Here is a 25,270-nt window from a genome sequence, read left to right as displayed (position 1 = left end):
AATAATCAAAAGGAAGCCAGCGGGCAAAATATTCTCAGGTTTTATTTCAGTAGAGCTACAGAAATTGACCTAGATTTACCCTGCCTGATTGAGCCCTATTTGTTGAGTAAATAGACCTTCTCTCTCCAAATCCCTCAAACCCGTCCCTTGACACTAGCTGTTTGAAATTGTAATTATTTAATTGCCATGACGTGTTTCAAGACTACTAACTTTAAGTACTTACACGGTTTTTTTTGGCAAGCCTTTTTGGTCAGCTGCTTTCACTAAATTAAACCGATAATTATCTTATATCAGAGCTTCTGGGGAGAAGGCTCCTGAATGGGGTTGAGAGATAAAAATAGGTCAGCAATAATAATAATAATAATAATAAATTTTATTTATGGGCGCCTTTCAAGAGTCTCAAGGACACCTTACAAAAATTGAGCATGTAGAGGAAAAACATGTAAGGGGAATGAAATAAATAGTAGAGACATGACTAGTACACAAAGTAAAGACAGAATTCAATACAAAACACAGTATGAGGCAATTAATGCACAGATGAAAAGGGCCGGGGACGTGGGGCTAAGGATAGGCAGAGGTGAAGAGATGGGTCTTGAGGCGGGACTGGAAGATGGTGAGGGACACGGAATTGCGGATCAGTTGGGGGAGGGAGTTCCAGAGCCTGGGAGCTGCCCTGGAGAAGGCTCTGTCCCCAAAACTGCGGAGGTTGGACTTGTGGATGTAGAGGAGACAGGCTGATGTGGATCTGAGGGACCATGAGGGTTGGTAGGGGGAGAGGAGGTCAGTGAGATATGGGGGGGCCAGATGGTGGAGGGCTTTGTAGGTGAGGACCAGGACTTTGTAGGTGATCCGGTGGGAGATGGGAAGCCAGTGAAGTTTTTTGAGGACTGGATTTGAGCAATGATTGAATGGTGAAGTAGACTTGATGTGGCTGAATGCTCCTATAACTTGTGTAGATTTTAAATAATTTAATAAGGTAGGTTGAACAAATACACTATTGTAAATCTTCACTAGATTGTTTTAAATCCATTCACTGAATTGTATATGGGCTTGACAATCAAAAAGTTGGTTTTCTAATTTTTCTCATGTTTCAGAATAATTTGAGGTTTTTGGTAAATAATTGAATAAGGCTACAATGTGTGTATGAGCAGTAATGAATTGAGAAGAGCTGGCTCTGCTCAACAGCATTTTAAATTGACACTTGACACCTTGCGTTTTCTTCCAGTTGGGTATAAAGGCCATGACGTTCAATGATTTACTCCAAGCACAGAAAGAGATTATTGCGCACAACAGGCAGCTAAAAGAACAGACAAAGCAGCTGGAAAAGGACAATGGTGACCTCAGGAAACAAAGTCTGCAGCTGGTAATTATTTAATGGGTTTGGAGTGGGATGTAATTGAAAATAAACATGGCCTTTTTCAAAATTCAATGGCAGGTTGAGTGGCTTGATCTGTTGAATTGTAATTAGAAAGTAGATGTTGTAATATCAGTTTTTATCAAAAAATAATAATCGTACATAAAAAATAAATTAATTATGGTTTTACGATAATAATGTTGCAGGGAATGCAATGAAAGATACATCTTTGGTTCTGATGGTCAATGAAGGAATATTTATACTCTAACTTGGTTAACAGTGGTGCAGAGTAAGGGTTGAGGAAGAAAATAAAACATTGTTCCATTGTCTTGTATGGTAAAGCAAGTTAATGATCTCACAGATATAAAAATTCGCTTTAAGCGTCCGACAATTTTAAGGAGAATGGGAATGTAATACAGGGCAATGGACTTAAATATTTAAGATAATGTAATCTAATTTTTCAAACAAATAAATATATTATGTGGGTGAGGGGCAGTTGATGGGCATTTCATGCGGTTCATATTCTCCAGCTGAAAGCACGATGTGAAGATCTGAGTTTAGATTGGTCTTCACTGTCTTTGGACAACCTGCTGAAGGAGAAACAAACCTTGAAGGGCCAGATCTCAGAAAAACAGAGGCACTGCTTAGAGCTTCAGGTAGGATAATCTCAAGCTATTCTGTATATATTTTTTTGCGGGGGGGGGGGGGGGGGAGAGGAGAGAGAGAGAGAGAGACGTGTTTACCGTGTACTCGAATTTCAGATTTGATGGATCTTCCAGAGTCGTTCATTAATGGTTTGGTCGTAGACGGGCATTGATAATGAGGAGCTGTGATAGCCATTCCTATACTTCAACTTGACTTTGCATCATGTCTGACGAGGATGATACTGGTTGAACATTTTAATTTTTACAAACCGGTTAACCATATAACATATAACAATTACAGCACGGAAACAGGCCATCTCGGCCCTACAAGTCCGTGCCGAACATCTTTTTTCCCTTAGTCCCACCTGCCTGCACTCATACCATAACCCTCCATTCCCTTCTCATCCATATGCCTATCCAATTTATTTTTAAATGATACCAACGAACCTGCCTCCACCACTTCCACTGGAAGCTCATTCCACACCGCTACCACTCTCTGAGTAAAGAAGTTCCCCCTCATGTTACCCCTAAACTTCTGTCCCTTAATTCTGAAGTCATGTCCTCTTGTTTGAATCTTACCTATTCTCAAAGGGAAAAGCTGATCCACATCAACTCTTTCTATCCCTCTCATCATTTTAAAGACCTCTATCAAGTCCCCCCTTAACCTTCTGCGCTCCAGAGAATAAAGACCTAACTTATTCAACCTTTCTCTGTAACTTAGTTGTTGAAACCCAGGCAACATTCTAGTAAATCTCCTCTGTACTCTCTCTATTTTGTTGACATCCTTCCTATAATTGGGCGACCAAAATTGTACACCATACTCCAGATTTGGTCTCACCAATGCCTTGTACAATTTTAACATTACATCCCAGCTTCTGTACTCAATGCTCTGATTTATAAAGGCTAGCATACCAAAAGCTTTCTTTACCACCCTATCTATATGAGATTCCACCTTCAAGGAACTATGCATGGTTATTCCCAGATCCCTCTGTTCAACTGTATTCTTCAATTCCCTACCATTTACCATGTACGTCCTATTTTGATTTGTCCTGCCAAAGTGTAGCACCTCACATTTATCAGCATTAAACTCCATCTGCCATCTTTCAGCCCATTCTTCCAAATGGCCTAAATCACTCTGTAGACTTTGGAAATCCTCTTCATTATCCACAACACCCCCTATCTTGGTATCATCTGCATACTTACTAATCCAATTTACCACACCTTCATCCAGGTCATTGATGTACATGACAAACAACAAAGGACCCAACACCGATCCCTGAGGCACCCCACTAGTCACCTGCCTCCAACCCGACAAACAACCATCCACCATTACCCTCTGGCTTCTCCCATTCAGCCACTGTTGAATCCATCTTGCTACTCTTGCATTTATACCCAACAGTTGAACCTTCTTAACCAACCTTCCATGAGGAACCTTGTCAAAGGCCTTACTAAAGTCCATATAGACAACATCCACTGCTTTACCCTCGTCAATTTCCCTAGTAACCTCTTCAAAAAATTCAAGAAGATTAGTCAAACATGACCTTCCAGGCACAAATCCATGCTGACTGTTCCTAATCAGACCCTGTTTATCCAGATGCTTATATATATATTATCTCTAAGTATCTTTTCCATTAATTTGCCCACCACTGAAGTCAAACTAACAGGCCTATAATTGCTAGGTTTACTCTTAGAACCCTTTTTAAACAATGGAACAACATGCGCAGTACGCCAATCCTCTGGGACTATTCCCGTTTGTAATGACATTTGAAATATTTCTGTCATAGCCCCGGCTATTTCTACACTAACTTCCCTCAATGTCCTAGGGAATATCCTGTCAGGACCTGGAGACTTATCCACTTTTATATTTTTCAAAAGTGTCAGTACTTCTTTTACTTTGAAACTCATAGTATCCATAGCTACTCTACTAGTTTCCCTTACCTCACATAATTCAATATCCTTCTCCTTGGTGAATACCGAAGAAAAGAAATTGTTCAATATCTCCCCCCATCTCTTTTGGCTCTGCAGATAGCTGTCCACTCTGTCTCTCCAATGGACCAATTGTATCCCTCGTTATCCTTTTGCTATTAATATAGCTGTAGAAACCTTTTGGATTTACTTTCACCTTACTTGCCAAAGCAACCTCATGTCTTCTTTTAGCTTTTCTAATTTCTTTCTTAAGGTTCTTTTTACATTCCTTATACTGCTCAAGCACCTCATTTACTTCATGCTGCCTATAATTATTGTAGATCTCCCTCTTTTTCCGAACAAGATGTCCAATTTCCCTTGAAAACCAGGGCTCTTTCCACTTTTTACTGTTTCCTTTCAACCGAACAGGAACATAAAGATTCTGTACTCTTAAAATTTCCCCTTTAAATGTCCTCCATTTCTCTTCTACATCCTTCCCATAAAACAAATCTCATCAAAGTTAGCCTTTCTCCAATCAAAAATCTCAACCCTAGGTCCAGTTCTGACCCTCTCCATAATTATATTGAAACTAATGGTATTGTGATCACTGGACCCGAAGTGCTCCCCAACGCATACCTCCGCCACCTGTCCCGTCTCATTTCCTAACAGGAGGTCCAACACTGCACCTCCTCTAGTAGGTACCTCTATGTATTGCTGCAAAAAACTATCCTGCACACATTTTACAAACTCCAAACCATCCAGCCCATTTACAGAATGTGTTTCCCAGTCTATATGTGGAAAGTTGAAATCTCCCACAATCACTACTTTGTGCTTACTACTAATATCTGCTATCTCCTTACATATTTGCTCTTCCAATTCTCGATCCCCATTTGGCGGTCTATAATACACCCCTATAAGTGTTGCTACCCCTTTCCCACTTCTCAGTTCCACCCAAATAGCCTCCCTAGATGAGCCCTCCAATCTATCCTGCCAAAGCACTGCTGTAATATCTTCCCTGACTAGTAATGCAACACCTCCACCTCTTGCCCCTCCAATTCTATCACACCTGAAGCAACGAAATCCTGGAATATTTAGTTTCCAATCACAGCCCTCCTGCAACCATGTTTCACTGATCGCCACAACATCATACTTCCAGGTATCTATCCAGACTCTAAGCTCATCCACCTTTCTTACAATGCTCCTAGGATTAAAATATGCACATTTAAGAAACCCCCCGCCTCTTATTCTCTGTTTATTTCCTTTTTTTTCTTTCTCCTCTTGTGCCCGAGTGCTTCCCTTTTCTGCTTCCTGCCTCCCATTCTGTCTACTAGTTTTCTCTATTTGAGTCCCTCGCCCCAACCATTCTAGTTTAAAGTCTCCCCAGTAGCCTTTGCAAATTTCCTCGCCAGGATATTGGTCCCCCTCGGGTTCAAGTGCAACCCATCCTTTCTGTACAGGTCCCACCTTCCCCAAAAGAAGTCCCAATGATCCAGAAACTTGAATCCCTGCCCTCTGCACCAGTCTTTCAGCCACGCATTTATCCTCCACCTCGCTCCATTCCTACTCTCACTGTCGCGTGGCACAGGCAGTAATCCTGAGATTGTTATCTTTTTGGTCCTTTTCCTTAACTCTCCTCCCAACTCCCTAAATCCTCCCTTCAGGACCTCTTCCCTTTTTATACCTATGTCATTGGTACCTATATGTACCACGACCTCAGGCTCCTCTCCCTCTGATTTCAGGATATCTTGGACGCGTTGAGACACGTCCGAGACCGTGGCACCAGAGAGGCAGACTGCCATCCTGGTCTCCAGACTGCGTCCACAGAATCGCCTATCCGACCCCCTAACAATAGAGTCCCCAATTACTATCGCCCTCTTCTTTTTGTCCCTACCTTCAGGAGCAACAGGGCCGGTCTCTGTGCTGGAGGCCTGTCCGCTCTCGCTACCCCCGGGCAGGCTGTCACCCCCATCCGTACTCAAACAGGAGTACTTATTTGCAAGGTGTACCGATATTGGAGTACTCACTCGTCCCTGCCTCTGCCCCTTGCCCTTCCTTAGCGTGACCCACATGTCTCTCTCCCGAGGTTTTGGAGTGACCACCTCCCTATAACTCCCCTCTATGACCTCCTCACTCTCCCTGACCAGACAGAGGTCATCGAGCTGCTGCTCCAGGATCCTAATACGGTCCCTTAGGAGCCCCATCTCGCTGCACCTGGTGCAGATGTGGACGTCTGGAGGGCCATCCGACACCATGACCTCCCACATCTGACATCCCGAACAGTACACTGCTCTGGCTGTCATTCTCCCGCCTTACCCTGGATCCGATACAAGTATAATACAATAGAAACTGCTGGGAGAAATCAGCAGGTATCTGACTCACAACAGCTGCTACCTCTTGACCTTTAAACTGCACCTTTATTGTACCCTTAGCTCACTGTACCTTTACTAAAGCACTGTACCTTTAGCCCACTGTACCCTTGGCTCATTGTACCTTTACTAAAGCACTGTACCTTTAGCCCACTGTACCCTTAGCTCACTGTACCTTTACTAAAGCACTGTACCTTTAGCCCACTGTATCCTTGGCTCACTGTACCTTTACTAAAGCACTGTACCTTTAGCCCACTGTACCCTTAGCTCACTGTACCTTTACTAAAGCACTGTACCCTTAGCTCACTGTACCTTTACTAAAGCACTGTGCCCTTAGCTCACTCATGGCAGGTGTTGGATGTTGGTCAATGTAATATTTCTCCTGTCCACGTCAGCGGTCCCACAAGCCATATTTCTGAGTCTGTTCCTAACTCGACTGAGCTTTGTTATGGTCACAGTACAGACCTGGGGTCCGTGTGAATTCTTATTAATTTATGAACTCCTCCAACACCTGCCACTCACCCCCACCTCCACTCCCTTCTAGGGGAGACCCCCACAGGGTGAACAAACAGAGAGCATTGAAGTTCAGGGGTGAGCCCAGGTCACTGGAGCTATGAGGCAGCGACTACACACTTGTGCAACTGTGGTTCCTTTAAGACGAAGAACATACATACTTAATCACATAATAGTTGGTGCTTCTCAGACGTTGGTTTGAACGTACTGAGCACAGTTTTTTCCTCTTAAATAATTTTAGAAAATGAGCTATTTGTACTAATGTTTTGTGATCCTGGAGTATGTCCTTGGGGAGCAATGATTTACATTTTAATGTTGACGGGAAGACTTGTCAGTAAAATCGTGGATCATTTAATGCTGCTTAAATATACAGGATAGAATATGAAATTTAATTTAATGTGCCCATAATATTACATTTGGAACTGATGTTTAAACAGAGAACTGCAACTGTACAGTTGTTGGAAAAAAATGTATAAAGGCACTTTACTGGAGTGTTGCCATCCAAAATCTAATGGCAGGCCGTACAATGAAAGCTGGAGCAGATGTTAAAAATCTTGTTTGAAGATGTTCTAGGGGTTATTAATGAAAGTGTAGTCAAGAGCTAGAATTGGAGAGGGAGTTCCAAAGGATGGAGGATTTGCTTGTTTGAGGCATAGGCCTCAGTAGAAACTGTTTTTTTTTTTTGTGGGTTGCAGAGCACAACGAGAAATAAATGAAATTCCATTTCAGCATATTTAAAAATGGCTTCCTCTCACAGATTTAAAAAAAACTCCAAGCTTATAACCTTATTAGAATGTGCTGATTTTAATATGGCTCTCAAACGTGTTAATATTAAATTTGTCACTTTTGGCATCTGAGACACACACACGTTCCACTGATATAACAGGTTTTGATTCTATTGCATTGGATTGAAACCCATATTTCAGGTCAAAAGGATAATTGTGTGAATAATTGAGTTTTGATTAAGTAATGTGAAATATTTAAAAAATTGACAATCTGAAAATGAAATTTAAATACGTTATGGGGAAGATAATAGCTTACAAATTCCCATTGATACTCATAACTTCCATTGTCATTTAATTATTTTTAAAGGAAACTTTGCATCCACTTATTTAGGTTTTAAACTTAAAATTATGTTTACAGTTAAATTCGGAGAAATACAATAATGGATTAAAGCTTTTTCTATTCTCTTCCCTCTGATACCATTAGATAAGCATTGTGGAATTGGAGAAGTGTCAACGACAGCAAGAATTAATACAGCTTAAATCTTACATGCCATCAGATGATGTATCCCTTCAGTTACGTCACAAAAACAAGAATTATGAAATGGATACCGAAAGAAATAGATTTCAACTTGAAGTTGAATGTCCTAAAATTCCAATGGGAAGTATGAATGGTTTGAGCCCCGAACTCTCCATTAATGGAAGTGCAACTCCTTTTGAAATTCACAGTTCTTTAAGCCGACCTTCTTCCAAATCACAGAACGTATACAACACTGTGTTCCCAGACCAGGAAAATGGACTGTGCATGCCAAATCTTATGAGCAAACACAAATTGGACCGATCGTTGAGTCATTCTCTTCCTGACTACACCAGATTTTCTCCAGCCAAAATAGCACTTCGCCGACATCTGAACCAGGACCACACAGGAGGGGGAAAGCTGGCACATGAAGCACAGCTGACCTGTGCCCAGAGGTTAGTGACAGATTAGTGAAGAGTGAATCAGAACTGCATCGGTAGTGGTTTGTTAGCACTACCCAAAATGCAAGATGAAAATACTGCCCCCTTGTGGATTTAAATATTACTTAGCTGTTTATTAAATAAATCTTCACTTGCATTTATTAAAATCTATCTACAATTAGAACAGTACTTGATGTTGTAATCCATCTTCCATCAGCACTTTTAATGATTTGACCAAATCTAAAATCATTCAGATTTTTAAAAATTGGACTACTGCACGGTTTTGACAGGATGAATGTGCAAAAGAGTGAGTCTAAATTTATCGAAGATAAGAAAAATGAGTGATAACTGAACTATTAAAATAAACTAAATTCGTTTTAGTCATGACGGCATCCAAAACGCCTGAAATTTAGAAGGTAAATGGCATTTTAATGTGCCTGTGTTCATAACAACACGATCACTTTGCATCTAGTATTTTCAAAGAATTTAATTCACAGAATCTCGCAAACATATCTGTAATACACAATTCTGCAACAGAAGGATTCTAAACTTGATCAATGGAGGAGAAATATCAAGAAACTACAGATAAATCTCCAAGCAACTGTATGGCAAGATCAAAGTTTGGACTGCTTTTGTTTCAGAAAGCTTTGACTCGTAGGAAATTAACAACACATTCTTAATGTTGCTTTTGGCGATTAAGGGTCCCAAATAGAACAATTTGTTACTTTTTAAGTGCATAGTTGTGTAGTCAGTTTCATTGTTATATTGAAGTGCAACAACCTCTTGCATTGCAGGTTTGAAAACCTGAGAGAAACTGGCCTTCCTCATCCAAACGCAGGACTTCCTAATGGTATTCAGCATGGTTCCAGTGAACAGCTACAACCATCGTCACCAACAATCCAGCAGATGGCATGTGAGAAAAGCATCGAGAAGGTATTATTATGTTGAAGGTTTACGAGATAAACACAATGTGGCATTATTCACATTAGCTGAATGAGTCCCAATCATGTCACCCGCTCTTCATTTACATTATTCACTTGTCTGCCTAGGCAGAGTGGCGTATTTTATAGTTCACAACACGAAAAATCCTTTCAAAATGTATGGAGAGAAGTCGCGGCTTGACTTCAATTATACAATATGTTACTGCATGTAAAATCATGAGACAAGATTTTTCTTCTTTTTTTTTTAAAGTAAATACTCAGCCATTGCTTTGTGAATAGCCAATGTCATCATTATCTCTAACACAAGCGTGTGTTAGGTTTTTTTTGTATTTAGTCTAGTTTATTATTATTGTCACATGTACAACAGAATGGTGAAAAGTGTTTTTGGTTGTGTGATATAAGGATCATATTGGTGATACCAACGCGATGGAGTTTTTAAGGATACAAGTTATTACTTTTTCAACTGGCTTCAATCTCCAGTCTTTTGGTCACTGAAATAACAGAATAACATCCCAGTCGGATTCATGATAAATCACCAAGAAACTTCCTCGCGTCGCTAAAACAACTGCATGCACTGCATAAATTTGCATTGGTTTTTTTTTTAATGTATTGCTAGGAATCCAGAACCACTGTCACTTTAATAAACTGTTATGGAGGGTGGGGAATCCACAAACTGTGACATCTGACAGCTTTTTGCTGACCATATTGTGCTTGCTCTGAACACTACAGTAAATAAACACAACCTTGAAATGCTCCTGACATACTCTGACAGCTGAATAGCTAGGGCTGAGTTTTGGCAGCTATTAAAGTTCAGTAGGAAATTTAAAAGCTCTTAAATTGATCTAAATAAAATATTTAAATAAAATACATGACTAAAACATTTGCCAATAATTAAAAGCATGAAGGTGTGAAGATTAAGTAAAGGAACATGCTCCCTTTTCCCTCCTAAATCCTTGCCCTGCCAACTCTATTGAAATTGAGCGATCCTGTTTACCGTATTTCCCGGCAATGAAGATGCTATTTTTTATCCGAAAATAAGGCCCGAAAATTTACCTGCGTCTTGGAAGCCGAAGGTTAGATTGTTAGCCGAGAAAGATAGACTTGACTAACCCTCAGTACAGCGGCTGTAAAAGGACAGCACTGTTGGTGGGGGAGCCTTCCTTCCACAGCGTGTAGGGAGTCAGACCCGGGTCAGCACGGCTGTGCCGCCAGGGGTAAAGTTGCGTGGACGGTAGGAGCATTGAGAAAGAGGGGGTCGGGGATCATGCTAGCAATTCACTCAGTAGCTCGGGTGGCTGAGAGCGGCCGCCGGGACTGGACAGCGGAACTGCAGCTAGACCCGGAGCTCGCTGGCGACCTGGGAACTGCAGCTAGACCCGGGGCTAGCAGGTTACCTGGGCACTACAGCTAGTCCTGGGGCAGGCGACCTGGGCGCGACAGCTGGTCCCAGGGATGCGAGGGATCTGGGAACTGCAGCCAATCCTGGGGCACGCAGGGGATCTGGAAATTGCAGAAAACTAATTGATAAAGACGTGAAAACTATATTATTAATATGAATTATTACTAATTTATGTATTATTAGTATGTATTATTACTAATTACTAATTTAATTAGTATGTATTATTACCTCCATTTATTAACTATGGCGATAGATGTGGCCCGCCATCCGCTCACAAACATGGGTCCTGGCCCCTATGCAAAAAAGGTTCCCGACCCCTGGACTAAACCAAACTCTTGATCCTGTCCCGCCAGACTTTTTTCAAAATTTAGCAACTCAAAATGGAGGTGTGTCTTCATTGCCGGGAAATATGGGTACTTATTTATTTTCCTTCTCGGCATCAGAAGTCTCAAGAGTAGGTGGGTCCTGCTAGATTTGCATGTCCTTGCAAATCTGTCAGCAAGTAGCAATGGATGCCAAGGACTTCAATGCCAACAGCTGAAAGTGAACTGCTGATCCAGCCTGTCATTTTTAGTGTATTCCTTTATACTTTTTCAATGGCTTTTGTAACCTTACTATTGCATAGTAAGTAGTTACCTGAGAGTGGGAAATCCTGTCTGGGTTAGCATTGCTTCATTTGGATTGATGCATTTACTGGCCCAATGAAGATGTCCCATTGATGTGTCCAATGGAATGGAATGGTTCGTCAGCATCTGTTCAGGAATAGTGTAGGTATGGCCTTATCTCCTAGCTGAGCTATGTGAATCTTGGAAGATTTGCACTGTTATCAATAAGTGTTACTTCAAATGATGCTGACACAATTCAGTGCCATCAACCTAATCTCAATTTCTACATGGTTGCATTAATTTTACTTTCTGACTCTTTGTACTGTTTTATAACATGTTTAATTTTTCATTTCCCCACAGCTTTCGAAAGAGTTTAACAAAAGTCCAGTTAATAATTCAGAAACCATAACCAGCCTACCAATCAGTATTCCATTGAGCACTGTTCAACCAAACAAATTGCCTGTTAGCATTCCTCTGGCCAGTGTAGTTCTACCAGTTCGTGCTGAGAAAGCGGTGAGTAACATTTTCTCAAAACACTACATTTCATAAGAAATTTAAATTTGTTTAGCGTTTTTTGGATAATAATATTCCCATGTCTTTGCTAATCTTACCAGTTTGGTGCCCTGTTTAGGTTTGAAGACTTCATGAATCAGTAGCTGTAACACCATCTCTCTCCTATTTAGTCATGTCTCTCCACGAATCTCATCCATCCTTTTCATTACATTACTAAATGCCCAGTTAAACTTCCACTGAAACATCGCATACAAACCTGAACTCCCACTAACGACTTACCCTCTTTTGACTTGGTCATTCTGATGTGCAGCCGTGGTTTGCTTTGCTGCCTTGAAGTTGCCCATGCCGCTGCTTTCATTAGCCATTCCACATTCTCGCTTTAGCCCTTCCACCTCTGCCTTTATCTCACTTGTTTTTTCATTTTGGTGATGCCACTTATGAGCTTGTTGATTAAATTTGTTCTGATAACTCAATAACCTGCTGTCGATTGCAGTGTTACTGCCAGCAATGCTTGGATCACACTTTTCTGTACCTGCAGTGTCGCAGTAAAAAACATTGGCAGCTACTTCTTCAAAGAGCATGCGATTTTAACCCAGTAGTGACCAACATCTTCTCTGTATTTTCTCATTTGCTGTGGCATTCCCTTAAAATCTTTGGCAATTTATCAATTCATTAAACAGTATGATGATTTAATTCACAAAAAAGCTTGATCACCATTCCAGCCGTAGTTCCATCTGCAGACCTGCAGTGCGTCCTAAACCTGGATTGCATTCCCGAAATCAAATGAGAAAACATGCCGGTATTCCTTCCATTATGTTGTTGCAAGAAGGAGTCCTTCAGGAGGGCCAATGACAGGAAAATGAATCCTTGTAACAGGCCTCAGTGACAAAAATTGTAAACCACTGTTGAAATATACTAAGCAAAACGCGATGCAAATATATTGGACTACCAGTCTATTGAACAACAAGGGAGTTGATTTTCAAGGCTGCAGTTAATATTTAACAACTCATTTTTTCAGTCAAAATTTGTGTGAAGCTACGTAATATTTGTCCGTTTGTCTCAAGTATGTTGTTTTAAATATCTAGCGAGAAGTAATATCAAAACTACGGCTTTACTGCTTTGAGCTAATTAATTTGGCATGCTTTATTTTATAGAGAAACACACCTAGTCCTATTCATGTTTCAAATCGTGACTTTTCGATGCTTGACAAACAATATGGTGCTAATTATGGAAATGCAGCTGCAAACAAACCACAGTCTTTGGCTACCTCAGGTAGCGTTTCTTTTCCATTTGTTATCTAATTATCCTGTATGATAATGCAATTGATACAATGAACAGGAGATACAAGGAACTGTAAATATTGGTTTACAAAGAAAGAGATAAAGTGCTGGTGTATCTCAGCTGGTCAGGCAGCATCTCTGGAAAACATGGATAGGTGATGTTTGAGGCTTGGGACCTTCAGACTTCAATTAATACTTTGGTCAGATCTTAATTTGTCTCTATAGTAATGTGAATGTTCCACAATTTATTATTTTGATGCTGGGCAGAAGGAGATTAAAGATCACACATTTATCAAATCAAATTAATGATAGTTATCTAATGTGTATAGATATCAATATGCTAGTAATGAGGGATATGGAACATGTACAGGCAGGTGAGATTAATTCATCTTTGCATCTTGATCTGCACAGACATCGTAGGCCTATGGGCCTGTTCCTGTGCTATCCTGTTCTATATTCTGTAAAATTTCGAGCAATTCCAGTTCAGTGAATGAATGTAAAAATTGCATTACTTTAATTTTGAGAGAAAAATGCTGCCGAGATTTTGTGAAACTTTTTTAAAACTTTTCTTGAGTGCTTATGTACCAATTAGCACAAGGTATTATTCTCAAAACTGGGATTGTTTTTCGTTTGGTAGGTTTTTGTTACTCAGCTGGTTCTGTGACAGTCAATGGACTCCATTCTGGTTCTTCCATCCAGTCAACACCGAATAGTCACGACAAGACATTGGAAGAATCTGATTCCACCAGCGTAGGTATCCTTGCCAACAGTTCTGCCTTGCAGAGTACAACCTTGCCGCATCCAACAATGCAGCTGATGCAGCCTCGGAGTTCTGAACACAACTGTCCAGCTTCGCAGCATTCAGCCAGCCCTAGGCTCCCCAGCTGTCAAAACCCACCAGCCAGTTCACCGAATATTGTTGGGGTTTTACAGTATGCAGACACACAAAAGGCCTTCTCGGAGGTAATGAATAAAGATTTACCATCGGACCAAGGTGCCTCTGATCAAGAGAACGAATCTAAACGAAGAATAATATTTTCCACTGCAAATGGTGGAAATATAAAGCAGCCGGTTTTAAACAAACAGGCTTCGATTCCGTCAACCATCAAGTTGGAAACTGGACAGCCAATGTCTCAAGAAGGCAAAAAGAAGGGCAGAAGAAAACGTTCTTCCATGACTTCCAATATGAATGTAGGCAGTTCTCCTAAACGGAAATCCCTGCTTGCTTCTCTGGGTCTGTCTTCAGGATCTCCTTTGAATATAAATTCAATGGTAGGTGGTTTGATTTACTTGTGTTCTACTGATAAATTTGCAGGAGAATCTGGACGTTGAGTTCCAAACCTATTTTGAATGAACATAGATATTGCCACAAAGTAAGAAAAAATCCTGAAGGCGGCACAGTGGCGCAACTGGTTGAGCTGCTGCTTCACGGCGCCAGAGACCTGGGTTCTATCCTGACCTTGGGTGCTGTCTGCGTAGAGTTTGCATGATCTCCTTGCGATCGCGTGGCTTTCCTCCAGGTGCTTCGGTTTCCTCCTACATTCCAAAGACGTGTGGATTTGTAGATTAATTGGTCTCTGTACATTGCCCCTTGTGTGTAGGGAGTGGATGCAAAAGTAAGATAACTTAGAACTACTGTGAACGGGTGATTGATGGTCGGCGTGGATCGGAGGGCCGAAGCGCCTATTTCTGTGCTGTATATTTCAATCAATTAGTAACTTCTTAACAGATGGCAATCTATGAATGCAGAGACACATTTTGATGTAGCTTTGAACGGTATATCAATCATAGAATAAAGATGGAAAAAGGTGGTAATTGAAATATTGTCTTTTAAAAAGTTTTTTGAATGCCCATTGGGGCAAATCTTGTTAGCTGGCGTTAGCAGCTACAATTTGAATAGCAGGCCTTCTAAACTTGAATAACAGACCTTCAAAACTTCAATAAAGCTGGAACTTGCCCATAGGGTTGCTGTGTAAAAGTTCAAGACCTAATGCAGTTATCAGTCCAACCCACTGCTAGACTTCAAATGAAATCCAGTGGCAAAGTCCCATCCGCTTGGAATTTCCAGCACTCTAATTCCATGACTGAGAAGGGTGATCTTTGTAGGGGACCTTTAACGGCAATGTTCTTGCAATAAAGTTTATGTTGCTGCCTTTGTTCTGCGGATAGCCTGATATCATTAATCTCATTGATCACGTAGAAATACTAGTTCTGGGTCTAGTTACCTGATAGGTGTGGTTTATGACTTGGAGACCAGCTTATATCCCCTGTTTCTCCCTGTGTGGATGATGAAATCACTGTAACAAGACCCCTAAATGTATGCCAGCATACAGAGCAAGAGGTCATAGAAGTGTTATAGATAAATCTAGTAAATATACCTAATTAAGTTATTTTTGGTTATTGTTCCAAAGTATAAAAGATTATTAACAGACTTGTACATAGAATGGATATAAAACTGCCTGACAACAGCAGAATTTGTTTTTGGCAGCCTTCGTGAATGTTTTAATGTTTTTTCATTATGGTTCTCTGAGTTGACCACTTTAATAATTAATTGCACACCCAGAAGGTAATCGATTAGCAAAGGCAGGAAGCAACAAACGCTACAAAATGATGGAGTTCATTTTTCTTTGCAATTTAGGTCAATAATATCAATCAACCTCTGGAAATAACAGCAATTTCATCACCAGAAACGTCAGTGAAAAGCTCTCCAATTCCACATCAGGATAATGAAGGACCTCCAAACTTGAAAAAGAAGAAAATGTTTGCGTCTAATGGTGTTCATTATTCACCACTTACCTCTGATGAAGAACAAGAGGAGGAAAATCAACAAATGAATGGAAGGTGGGGCTCTTTCTTCCAAGTTTCATGCATTCATAACTTTTAAATAATCCACATAGGGGAATCCATTTAACTGAAGTTGATTCATTGCCCTGAAGTGCAGTGCAATAACAAATATATAATCACCTCTATGTTTTTGACTCAAAGAATTATAATGAAATTTGTTGCAAAATAATGGTGCTAAGAACTAAAGGAAATGGTGACATCTGAATTTATCAGTTGTGGCTGCTGATCTTCTGGTCGTACATCCTCTGATCTATTTTTTTAAATTAGTTGTAAGTGATAAGGCAGGGTGGTTTGAATTTTAATTTAACTGGACAAATCTGCAATTACAATAGGAAGGTTTGCAATGAATAAGAAATGGTATTGCATATTGAAGCGTGCATAAGCTTTAACATCAGCTACCTCTTAACATTTTAGTCCATTAACATCTATGTATGCTTAACGTTCCTTCTGGCACCATGCAAGTGCAGGTAAGTGTTTAATTACATATTTCATTTTTCATTGGTTTAATGGTTAATCCGTTATAAATGTTTTTTAAATGTCTGATTATCAGATGGATCAGTATCTGCATAGTCACAAACGCACTCATCAACACTCTATTTGTAAAGGCGCATTTTGTCTTCTTTTCAAGGATTGAAAGAAAAATAACTCAATGCACTGTGTCGATTGAGAGTAAAGAAATTACATCTGTTTCTGCAGAAGGCGACTCAGGTAAATGGAGTTTGTGAAATCACACTAAAATTGCCCTTTTTAGCTGGAAGTTTTATAAATTAGCTCGCTGTCGCATATTTCTCCATATTCCATAATCAACATAGACGATATGTATTGTGAAACACATTATTTTTGAATTACCGATTAACCTTTTACACTTTCCATGCTTGCCTTTTAATTTACTTTATATCCTCATGATGTGTACTGAGGTACAGTGTAATGCTTTTTGTTACATGCTATCCAGTCAAAGAAAAGATTATACATAATTATAATCAAGCTATCCACAATGTACGGATAAAGGGTACAACATTTAGTGCGAGATAAAGTCTGATTAAAAATAGGTCAAAAGTTTCCAATGAGTAGATGGGAGGTCAGGACCACACACTAGCAGCTGGTGAGAGAACCGTTCAGTTGCCTGATAACAGCTGGGAAGAAATTCCCTGAATCTGGAGTTATGAGTTTTCAAACTTCAATACCTCTTGCCAGATGGGAGAGGAGGGAAGAGGGAGTGACCGTAGTGAGACTGGTCCTTGATTATGCTAGTGGCCTTGCTGAGGCAGCGTGAAATGTAGATGGAGTCCATGGAAGGGAGGTTCCTGGAAGGAGGCCTTTCATCTAATTTATCACCATTTAGGGAAGGGTGTTGTAAGAATAAAATTGAAATTGTAATATCACACAGCAAAGATGTACTGGTTATGTGAAAATGTGCTGTGTTCACAAAAAAAAAGGAAGACAATAGAGTTGTATGTGGCTGAAAAACTGGTATAGAATGGAGGGCTTCAAATACTTGGATCATTGGGATACCTGGTCCAGGGCAGATGGGACTTGTACAAGAAGGATGAGTTGCCCCTAAGTGGAAGGGTCACCATTATCCTGGCAGGAAGCTTTGCTCATGTTGCTCGCAGGAGGTTAAACAGGTGAGGGGTTGGGGTAAAGGCTGGGAGGAGTAGGTCGGCAGGTGGAGTGATTGAGAAGAAGACGTAGGTCAAGTCAAGTAGGTTTAATAAGATAAACGGGCTGGGCCAGGATAATGAGCACAGCAGAAATGATGGTCTAAAGGAGTATCACGGGTAAGGCAGACGAACTTGGAGACACTGAACTAAGATTTTGTAGCCACTGCATAAAATTGGTTGAGGGAAGGACAAGCTGCCAGAGGAGGTAGTTGATGCAGGTGCTTTAACAGCAATTAATAGACACTTGGACAGATATGTGGACAGGAAAGATTTAGAGAGTTGTGGGACTAGTTTTGGAAGGGTATCTTGGTCGGCATGGGTGAGTTGGGCCAAAGGGCCTGGTTTTGTGCTGTATGCCTATGGTTGGCAGCTCAACATTCCAGGGAACAGATATTTCTGACGTGAGAATGATCTCTTAAAATCACACGGTTCAGTTGCAAAGAAATTCCGAAGGATCTCGTGGAAATGGCATCAAATTATAATGTTAGGTAAACTTGTAGCACTATCCAAATATAGACAAACTAAACCACGACCGATTTAATTTAAAAAAAAAAATAGGATGTAGGCTGATTTAAATGTATAAAGAGTGTGTAAAAACAAATAAATAAATAAGTGATTAAAAAAAACATGGAATGACTTCCCCATATTTCAAGGTGGAATACAAGACTGGTTAGGGAAGGTGGTGGTGAGAAAAGTGAATGTCCATGCTTTGTTTTTTCTTGAATAGCTGACTGAAGCAATATTCATCTTGTGAGCCACAATTTTTGTTTTCAATCTTGTTGTTTTCTGAGTATTGAACTTTTTTTTTGCAGGCTTCAGATGTTTAAAGTTACATGTGTGACCTGTGATTTGAATTGTGAAATGGTTCAATTATCCTGGTGTATCAAAGCACTGCAAATCATCTTTAGAAATCTACAAATAAATGACTAGTTCTTACCTTAAAAATGTAAATGTCAATTATTTCTTTCACATCCAGTTTATTGAACTGATCATGTTTTTGGTTTAAAATTTCTTTTTAGTTGGAAGTTTAACAATACGAAAGCAAGGACTCAGTTGCAGTAGTACAGACAACAACAGTAAATGGAAATCCACTTTTTCTCCAATATCTGATACCAATTTGACCAAGAACTCTGACAATGGATCACAGACAGCATCTGCTTTATGCCAAGCCTCTCCTTTTGGCACCAGGCCTATTACAGGTGACCTTTCCATTAGTAATTTTAAAATGGTTTCTCATGAGAGGGTGCATATCGAAACTCAATCTCACTGGAGAAAAATGGCCGTCATGCACTCGTCTGCCACTTTTAATTATTATTCTGGATGATCTGCACTTCAATTTACAGAGGAATAATCTGTGGACTTATTTTGCCCATATCGTTCCAGAGATGAGTCTGAGTTTTAAGGTGTTGTACCGACTGTCTAGAAACAGAACAGACTGTAAAATTGACTCAAATCGCCCCTCAAACAAGATGCCAAATATGTTGGCCGGAGCAAGGGGAGATGAGTTGAGCATATAAGGGGCCAAAGGTAAAGAAAAATTTATGGGAATAACTATCTTTGGGAGGCCGTCTGGAGAAGAGTACATTGCTTCATAATATAAATATGAACAAATCATATGAAGGGAAATAAAAGCAGGCAAAATTCCTTCTCTGTGTCCAAACAGAAGAAAAATCTAGTGGTAAAATGTACCAACTACTGTTTCTACATCAACCACTCCATGGATATCCATGCACCGTGCTCAATACTAGTTCATATCTCTTTGCCGATTATTCCTCCTCCATCAGGAGGAGTATTAATTGGCCACAGTTTGCCAGCTGTTGCTTCATGCATCAGAGACCACAGCTATTCGTGCACAGTGCTCAGTTACATTTGCAACCTCTGCCGGTTCTATTTCTGGCCAGCTTACAGCGATCATAGCACTCTGTGGAATCCATTTTGTGAAGTACTGCTTGAGTTCCATGAAGGAGCCAACGGTTCAACACTTTCCTTGGATCAATGCCAGTTATCTATCGCATGTGATCCTTGTTATAACTGCTAGAGTTGAATTGACTAATTTCTTCCCCCACCTGGACTTGCACCTATTTTGCCTCTTTCCCACTCTTTCCACCTACATTCCTTCCTCTAGCTTTGCAATTTGCAACTCTTAAATCTTTTCTGTCTCACACCTTCGGTCTTTTCATCCCTGGCCTGTCTAACCATCTGCCTATCAAAATCCCCCTCACCTGTATCCTCCTCTCACTTGCCAGCCTTTGTCCTATCCCTCCTCTCTTCTAGCCTTCTTTCTCCCTCCCCCACACAATCGGCTTGAAGAAGGGTCCCGACCCGAAGGAGCACCTGCCTATGTTCTCCAGAGATACTGTCTGACCTGCTGAGTTACTCCAGCACAATGTTTTTTGACTAATAGATGGTTTTGCCTCTAGTTGTGTGGTGGGTGGGCTCTGTACATAAACATGTAATTAATATGGTTAGACTAGCAGCTAGAAATTATATTGGGCTTTTCATTTTTACGATTTGTAGATTTTGAAGTAGAAACTCCTAAATTTATCAAATATTTTAAAAATAAATTAGTCTTTTTAAATGTAGACGTATTTGATTTTAAAGAACGGTATTTATTCTCCGTTCAAAAAACGTTATTCCCTGACACCATTAGCAGTCTCTTCACTTGATCGGCCACAATGCCATTCTCAAAAGTACACCATCTATTGTCCTAGTAATCTGAGAGGCAAACGTAAAACCAGTGAGACTCTTCCCCCATTTAGTTTGCCTGCTATTAACTAAAGTGCCACGAGAAGCAGTTTTGTACTCAAAAACCAAAACATTGCAGATATTGGAAATCCCCAAATAAAATTGGTGGCGGCTGAAAGAGTTGAGACGCAAAGAACTGCAGATGTAGGAAACTTGAGCAAAACGCAGTGCTGGAGTAACTTGGCGGGTCAGGTAGCATCTCTGGAGGGAATGGATGCAAGCAGGAATGGTCAGCATGTTGGGGATGATGTTGCTTGACCTGCAAAACAGCAGCATTTTATGTTCTTGATTGTTACTTTGCTGTACTCGCTGTCGCATGTGGGGGAAAACGGGTCCTTTTCAGGCCGTACATTTTCTTTTTTTGTACATTTTTGTTGCTTGAACAGTTGTGCTTGTCTTGTCCAATTTGCTTGTTGATCTGCTATTATAATGGAAGTTCTTAAAGACATTTACAGACTTTATTTAGTTAGACTTAACTCATGGATACAAATCTCCAAGGGAGGTGAGAAAGCATCTGTGGAGAAAAATAGAATTATAGATTAATCGTAAGAAATTCCATATGAACACCTTTAGCTTCTGCCCTGGTAAGAGCTGTTTTCATGCCACTTTATTCCATCGCTTCTGGCCTTTTCAAGATTCATCAGGCATCCTTACTGCGCCTTGCTGCCTTACAGCGCCAGAGACCCGGGTTCGATCTTGACTACAGGTGCTGTCCGTGCGGAGTTTGTACGTTCTCACCACGTGGGTTTTCTCCAAGTTCTTTGGTTTCCTCCCACAGTCAAAAGACGTACAGGTTTGTAGATTAATTGGGGTTTGGTGTAAATGTAAAATTGTCCCTAGTCTGTGTAGGATAGTGTTAATGTGTGGGAATCGCTGGTCAGCACGGACTCGGTGGATCGAAGGGCTTATTTTTAAAGCAACAAGGTACTTCACTTGTATAGTGTGATCTCAAAAATGTATCTGCTACATCAGGGTTTCCATTGCACTTTCAGATTCACGGGCTTTGTGTTTTAAATTGTCACAAGTACTGCTGGAACAAAGTGCTGGATTAACTCAGTGGGCCAGGCAGCATCTGTGGAGGGAATGGATTGACAACATTTTGGTTCGTCACTCCACTGAAAAAGGATGCTGTACCAAAATATTGTCCGTCCTTTCCCTTCTGAGATGCTGCCTGACTTGCTGAGTGACTACAACACTGTTTTGCTCAAGATTCCAGCACCTGCTCCTCCTCGTGTGTGCACCTGAGAAAATTCATTGAACTTGTTCCAAACAGTTTCAAGTATCCTCTGCTCATTAAACCAGCCAGGGGCCATTGTAACAAGATGTGAGAAATTTCACCTCTGCTGGAAATATTCGGGTCATGCTGCATCTGTGGAAGGGGAAACTGAAAAAAATTCAGGTTGAAGACCTGAAACGACTCTTTCTACACAAGTGTCATTATGTTGGTGTCAGCACCCAGAAAGCTTGCCTCATCGTGGACTGAGGCACCACGATGTTTTTCGTGGTGTTTTTCTTTTTGTTTTTCATACTCTTTATCTCATTATACTTCAACCCTGATTTGTTTCACAATGTATTGTGAACTCCAATGAGTTCAGTTATGTTTAAAATTGTTTACACTTGGGTATCTTGACCAAAAAATATTTCTGGTGATGCATAAAATGATTTGAAATGAAGTAGCCAGCTCTATTTGCTGTTATAAAATTAAACTGAATTCCAAGCACTTTTGGTATAACCTAAATGCACACAACATGCTGAGAAAGTATTTCTGAGCAGGGGTGGAGACAGGAAGGAGAAAAGTATGGTGAATAAAGATCCTTAGTGTATGGTTAATCCAAATAATATCCAAGTTTAAAATAAGTCTGTTTTTAAGTTTAGTGCATTACAAACACATTTCCTTGTAATTGGTAGATTTTGATGAAAAAGGAGAGTTGCTCTGCTTTGGGTGGCCTGAATTGTTTTGCTGTTTTTTTTAATCTATTTTCTTTTGCTTTAACTGTGCTTGCTGGCAAAAAAAAAGCCCTTAGCTGCTGTAATGATGCTTTGCTTTCTGCTAGACCAAAATCTTTGAGCTGTTTTTTTTTCTCTTCTGTTTTAGGTATTTTTAACCATGTGGTGCCTTCAGTCTCTTCTCATCAATTTGGAGCCAATTTCAGCAATGTTCCAATATCTAGTAGCACAATATTAAGCTTTAACCCATTACAATCTGTTCCTGCAACCTCCCAGTCATTTCTTTCCGTCTCTTCCAGTACATTATCTTCCACTGATAGTAGAGTTAGCTCTTACCTTTCCCAAGCACCTCCACAGTCCATACTTAACATACCTTCCCCTAATATTTCCTTGCCTCCGCCCCCTCCATTGTTAAATTCAACTAGTTCTGACCCCTCGCTCTTCCGGACTATGTCTTCTGTTAGCGATGGATACTTGCCTCCATCCATCTCTTGCTCTTCTACTACTTCGCTTCAATCTGCTAACACCGCATTAGCCTTGAAGCTTGCGTCTTTGCAGCCCAAAGCATCTCACCCTTCCTTCACGGTGCATCACCCACCTCTGCCACATTCAGCTCTTGCGCAGGCAGCACCTCTAATCCCTCAGTCTGGTACAAATACATCTGCAATGTGGGTCACACTTGGCATGCAGCCTCCTTATGCTACACATTTCTCTGGGGTTAAGCCTCGATAAGAACTTGCGTACTTTATCAGTCTTATAAGGTAAGGTTAGACAAATGTGCAAGGTTATAACTATATCAATGTGTGCAGCTGTGTTAGTAATACCTTGATGAAATGCAAACTAAGCAGTGTTTTAAAAAAATATATAAAATAAATATCATTTTACAAATTTTCTGTTTTTCTTGGGGTACCAGGTGCGTGTGCTTAAGAGCTGAACTGAATATACAGATATCACCATCGATATTTTTAAATTGCAACAAAAATTGGCTGGTTTTATCTTTTAAAATTTGGTACTAGCAATCTGACTAAACATCACTACATTATGATGGATTGAAGACCAAAATTATTTTATTGACTAGTGAAGTTTGCTCAGTAAAAATAAAATCATTATTATTAAATTGAATCTGGTGTATGTTAATGTCCAAATTTAAAAATGTATCTAATTGTTCAACTGAGTGAATGGGAACATTACCCCCTCTATTAACTTCATTATTTGTCTTTGCATCTGAAAAAAACAAGTTATTTGTGGAAGGTAGATAATGTACGTTTCCCCTTCTATCTTTAGGTAAATAAGAATTCTACCTCAAAACAATGTGACCTATGCAAGGACAATGTGGACCAAGTTCATCCACTTCCATCAAACTAAAGGTGCTTGAATAGCCTGCAAACATTGTTTTGCTTCTTTACTACTGGAAAATAAAATAAAATATATTCTACTGTGAATTGGTTTGTGTTGCTGCAAAAAAAAAAGAGGCTCCTGTTGTACAGCATTTAAAACAAAAACTATTTATCTTCTTGCCAACTGATTGGGGCTAGTTGTTGTTCCAGCAAGCCTATAGAGGCTTTGGGGTGTGGAGTGCAGCACACACCAGCATTCATTTGTTAACCTGCTGTCGGTGCTATTTAATCATCACAAACTGTGCCTCTGTGGGTTCTGATCCCTGGTGCTTATTATTCTGAAAGGTTGATTGCTGAATTGTTTGCTGAGAATTTCTCAGCAGCAGATAATGTCCTTGTAATATTCTGCATCACTTTAAGCTTGGTACGATGCAAATATCGCTGAACCATGAATTTATTTTATACAACTATGATCGTGCTCCTTTCTTCCTCTGCCTCTGGTCTTTTGTATGTTAAGTGATAGGTTATTAAAACACGGAAAAATACTGTCCTCATTGTCATTCTCTTAATTTAATGGTGTTTTTTAGCATTGTAAATTGCAGTTGAAACAAAGTAATCTAATACCATTAGATACATTTATTATACATTTTAATTATTGCTGTGTATAATTTTAATTGTAAACAATAGCACATTGGTTTTCTGGTGAGCTTAGTATATAATGAAGTGTAAATGTTACAATTTTCTACACATTTTGTTTGAAAAATGTATTATGTATAAACAACCCAAGAAAGCAAAATATGAAAAAGTAGACTGAAATTTAAAATGCAGTGCGATTTCATAAACTTTGTCATTTCAAAAATGTATTTTAAACATTTCTTTTTCACAGTTTTGTATATTAATGGTGGGACATCTTTACTAATGCAGTTTTTTAAGAAGTACCTCAAGTTTTTTTAATATCCTTATAAAAGTTTAACTTTCTGGTTTAGGAATTCAACATTGGATTTTGCTTGAAGCTTTTTTTCTTTTATCGAATAATTTTAAAGGATTTTTTTTATAGAGAAGGTCTGAAACAAAGAAATTGCAGTGATTTTTTAATGTAATTGTATTCACTAACCGAGCTGCAGTTTAGAGCAATGCCAAGCATTTTTTAAATTATAATGTGATTGGATTCTGCAACAGAGTGACTTAAAAGGTTTTGTAGGCCAGCAAAGAGCTGTGCTTCCTCTGTGAAGCTGATTCACGTGCTTCGTATTTATTGCGTTACAGCAGAGGCACCCATGAATTTTTTTAAATCTTTATCCAACATATTAAGTTAATATTAAAAGCTATCAATGGGGAGGTGGGTCGGGGAGGGACTGGTCCTCGAGTTCTGCTGACTGTTTTGAAACCACATTGCAGTTTAAAAACTCTTATATTTTACCTGATGGAATTAACTCTTTTTGCTTTGGAATGTCTAGAAGGTAGTTATAGTGGTGGTTATGTGGGAATTTTAGTTTGTGACTGAGTAATTGTAATAAAATGATAGCTTGTAAAAGCA

The 25,270-nt window shown here is 39.8% G+C and overlaps 1 protein-coding gene across 8 annotated transcripts in view; it reads left to right on the top strand.

The window, feature by feature from the left end:
- dot1l (DOT1 like histone lysine methyltransferase) overlaps positions 1–25,270 on the top strand; it is a 77,398-nt gene extending 52,128 nt beyond the window's left edge. For 2 of the 8 annotated variants that reach the window (XM_033046909.1, XM_033046908.1), the window contains exons 18-29: positions 1,226–1,363; positions 1,885–2,010; positions 7,992–8,476; positions 9,256–9,394; positions 11,767–11,919; positions 13,074–13,191; positions 13,837–14,471; positions 15,838–16,040; positions 16,672–16,751; positions 18,724–18,903; positions 22,545–23,157; positions 23,681–25,270. In XM_033046909.1, the coding sequence (XP_032902800.1) occupies positions 1,226–1,363; positions 1,885–2,010; positions 7,992–8,476; positions 9,256–9,394; positions 11,767–11,919; positions 13,074–13,191; positions 13,837–14,471; positions 15,838–16,040; positions 16,672–16,751; positions 18,724–18,903; positions 22,545–23,128 (2,841 nt within the window). In that variant the 3' untranslated portion in view covers positions 23,129–23,157; positions 23,681–25,270. Of the gene's footprint in view, positions 1–1,225; positions 1,364–1,884; positions 2,011–7,991; positions 8,477–9,255; positions 9,395–11,766; positions 11,920–13,073; positions 13,192–13,836; positions 14,472–15,837; positions 16,041–16,671; positions 16,752–18,516; positions 18,650–18,723; positions 18,904–22,544; positions 23,158–23,680 lie in introns of those variants that run through there. The other 6 variants (XM_033046911.1, XM_033046912.1, XM_033046910.1 and 3 more) reach the window with 5 other exon arrangements.

The sequence above is a fragment of the Amblyraja radiata genome, chromosome 29, assembly GCF_010909765.2.
Source record: "Amblyraja radiata isolate CabotCenter1 chromosome 29, sAmbRad1.1.pri, whole genome shotgun sequence".
Taxonomy (NCBI): Eukaryota; Metazoa; Chordata; class Chondrichthyes; order Rajiformes; family Rajidae; genus Amblyraja; species Amblyraja radiata.
This window is presented reverse-complemented; position numbering and strand designations above follow the sequence as displayed.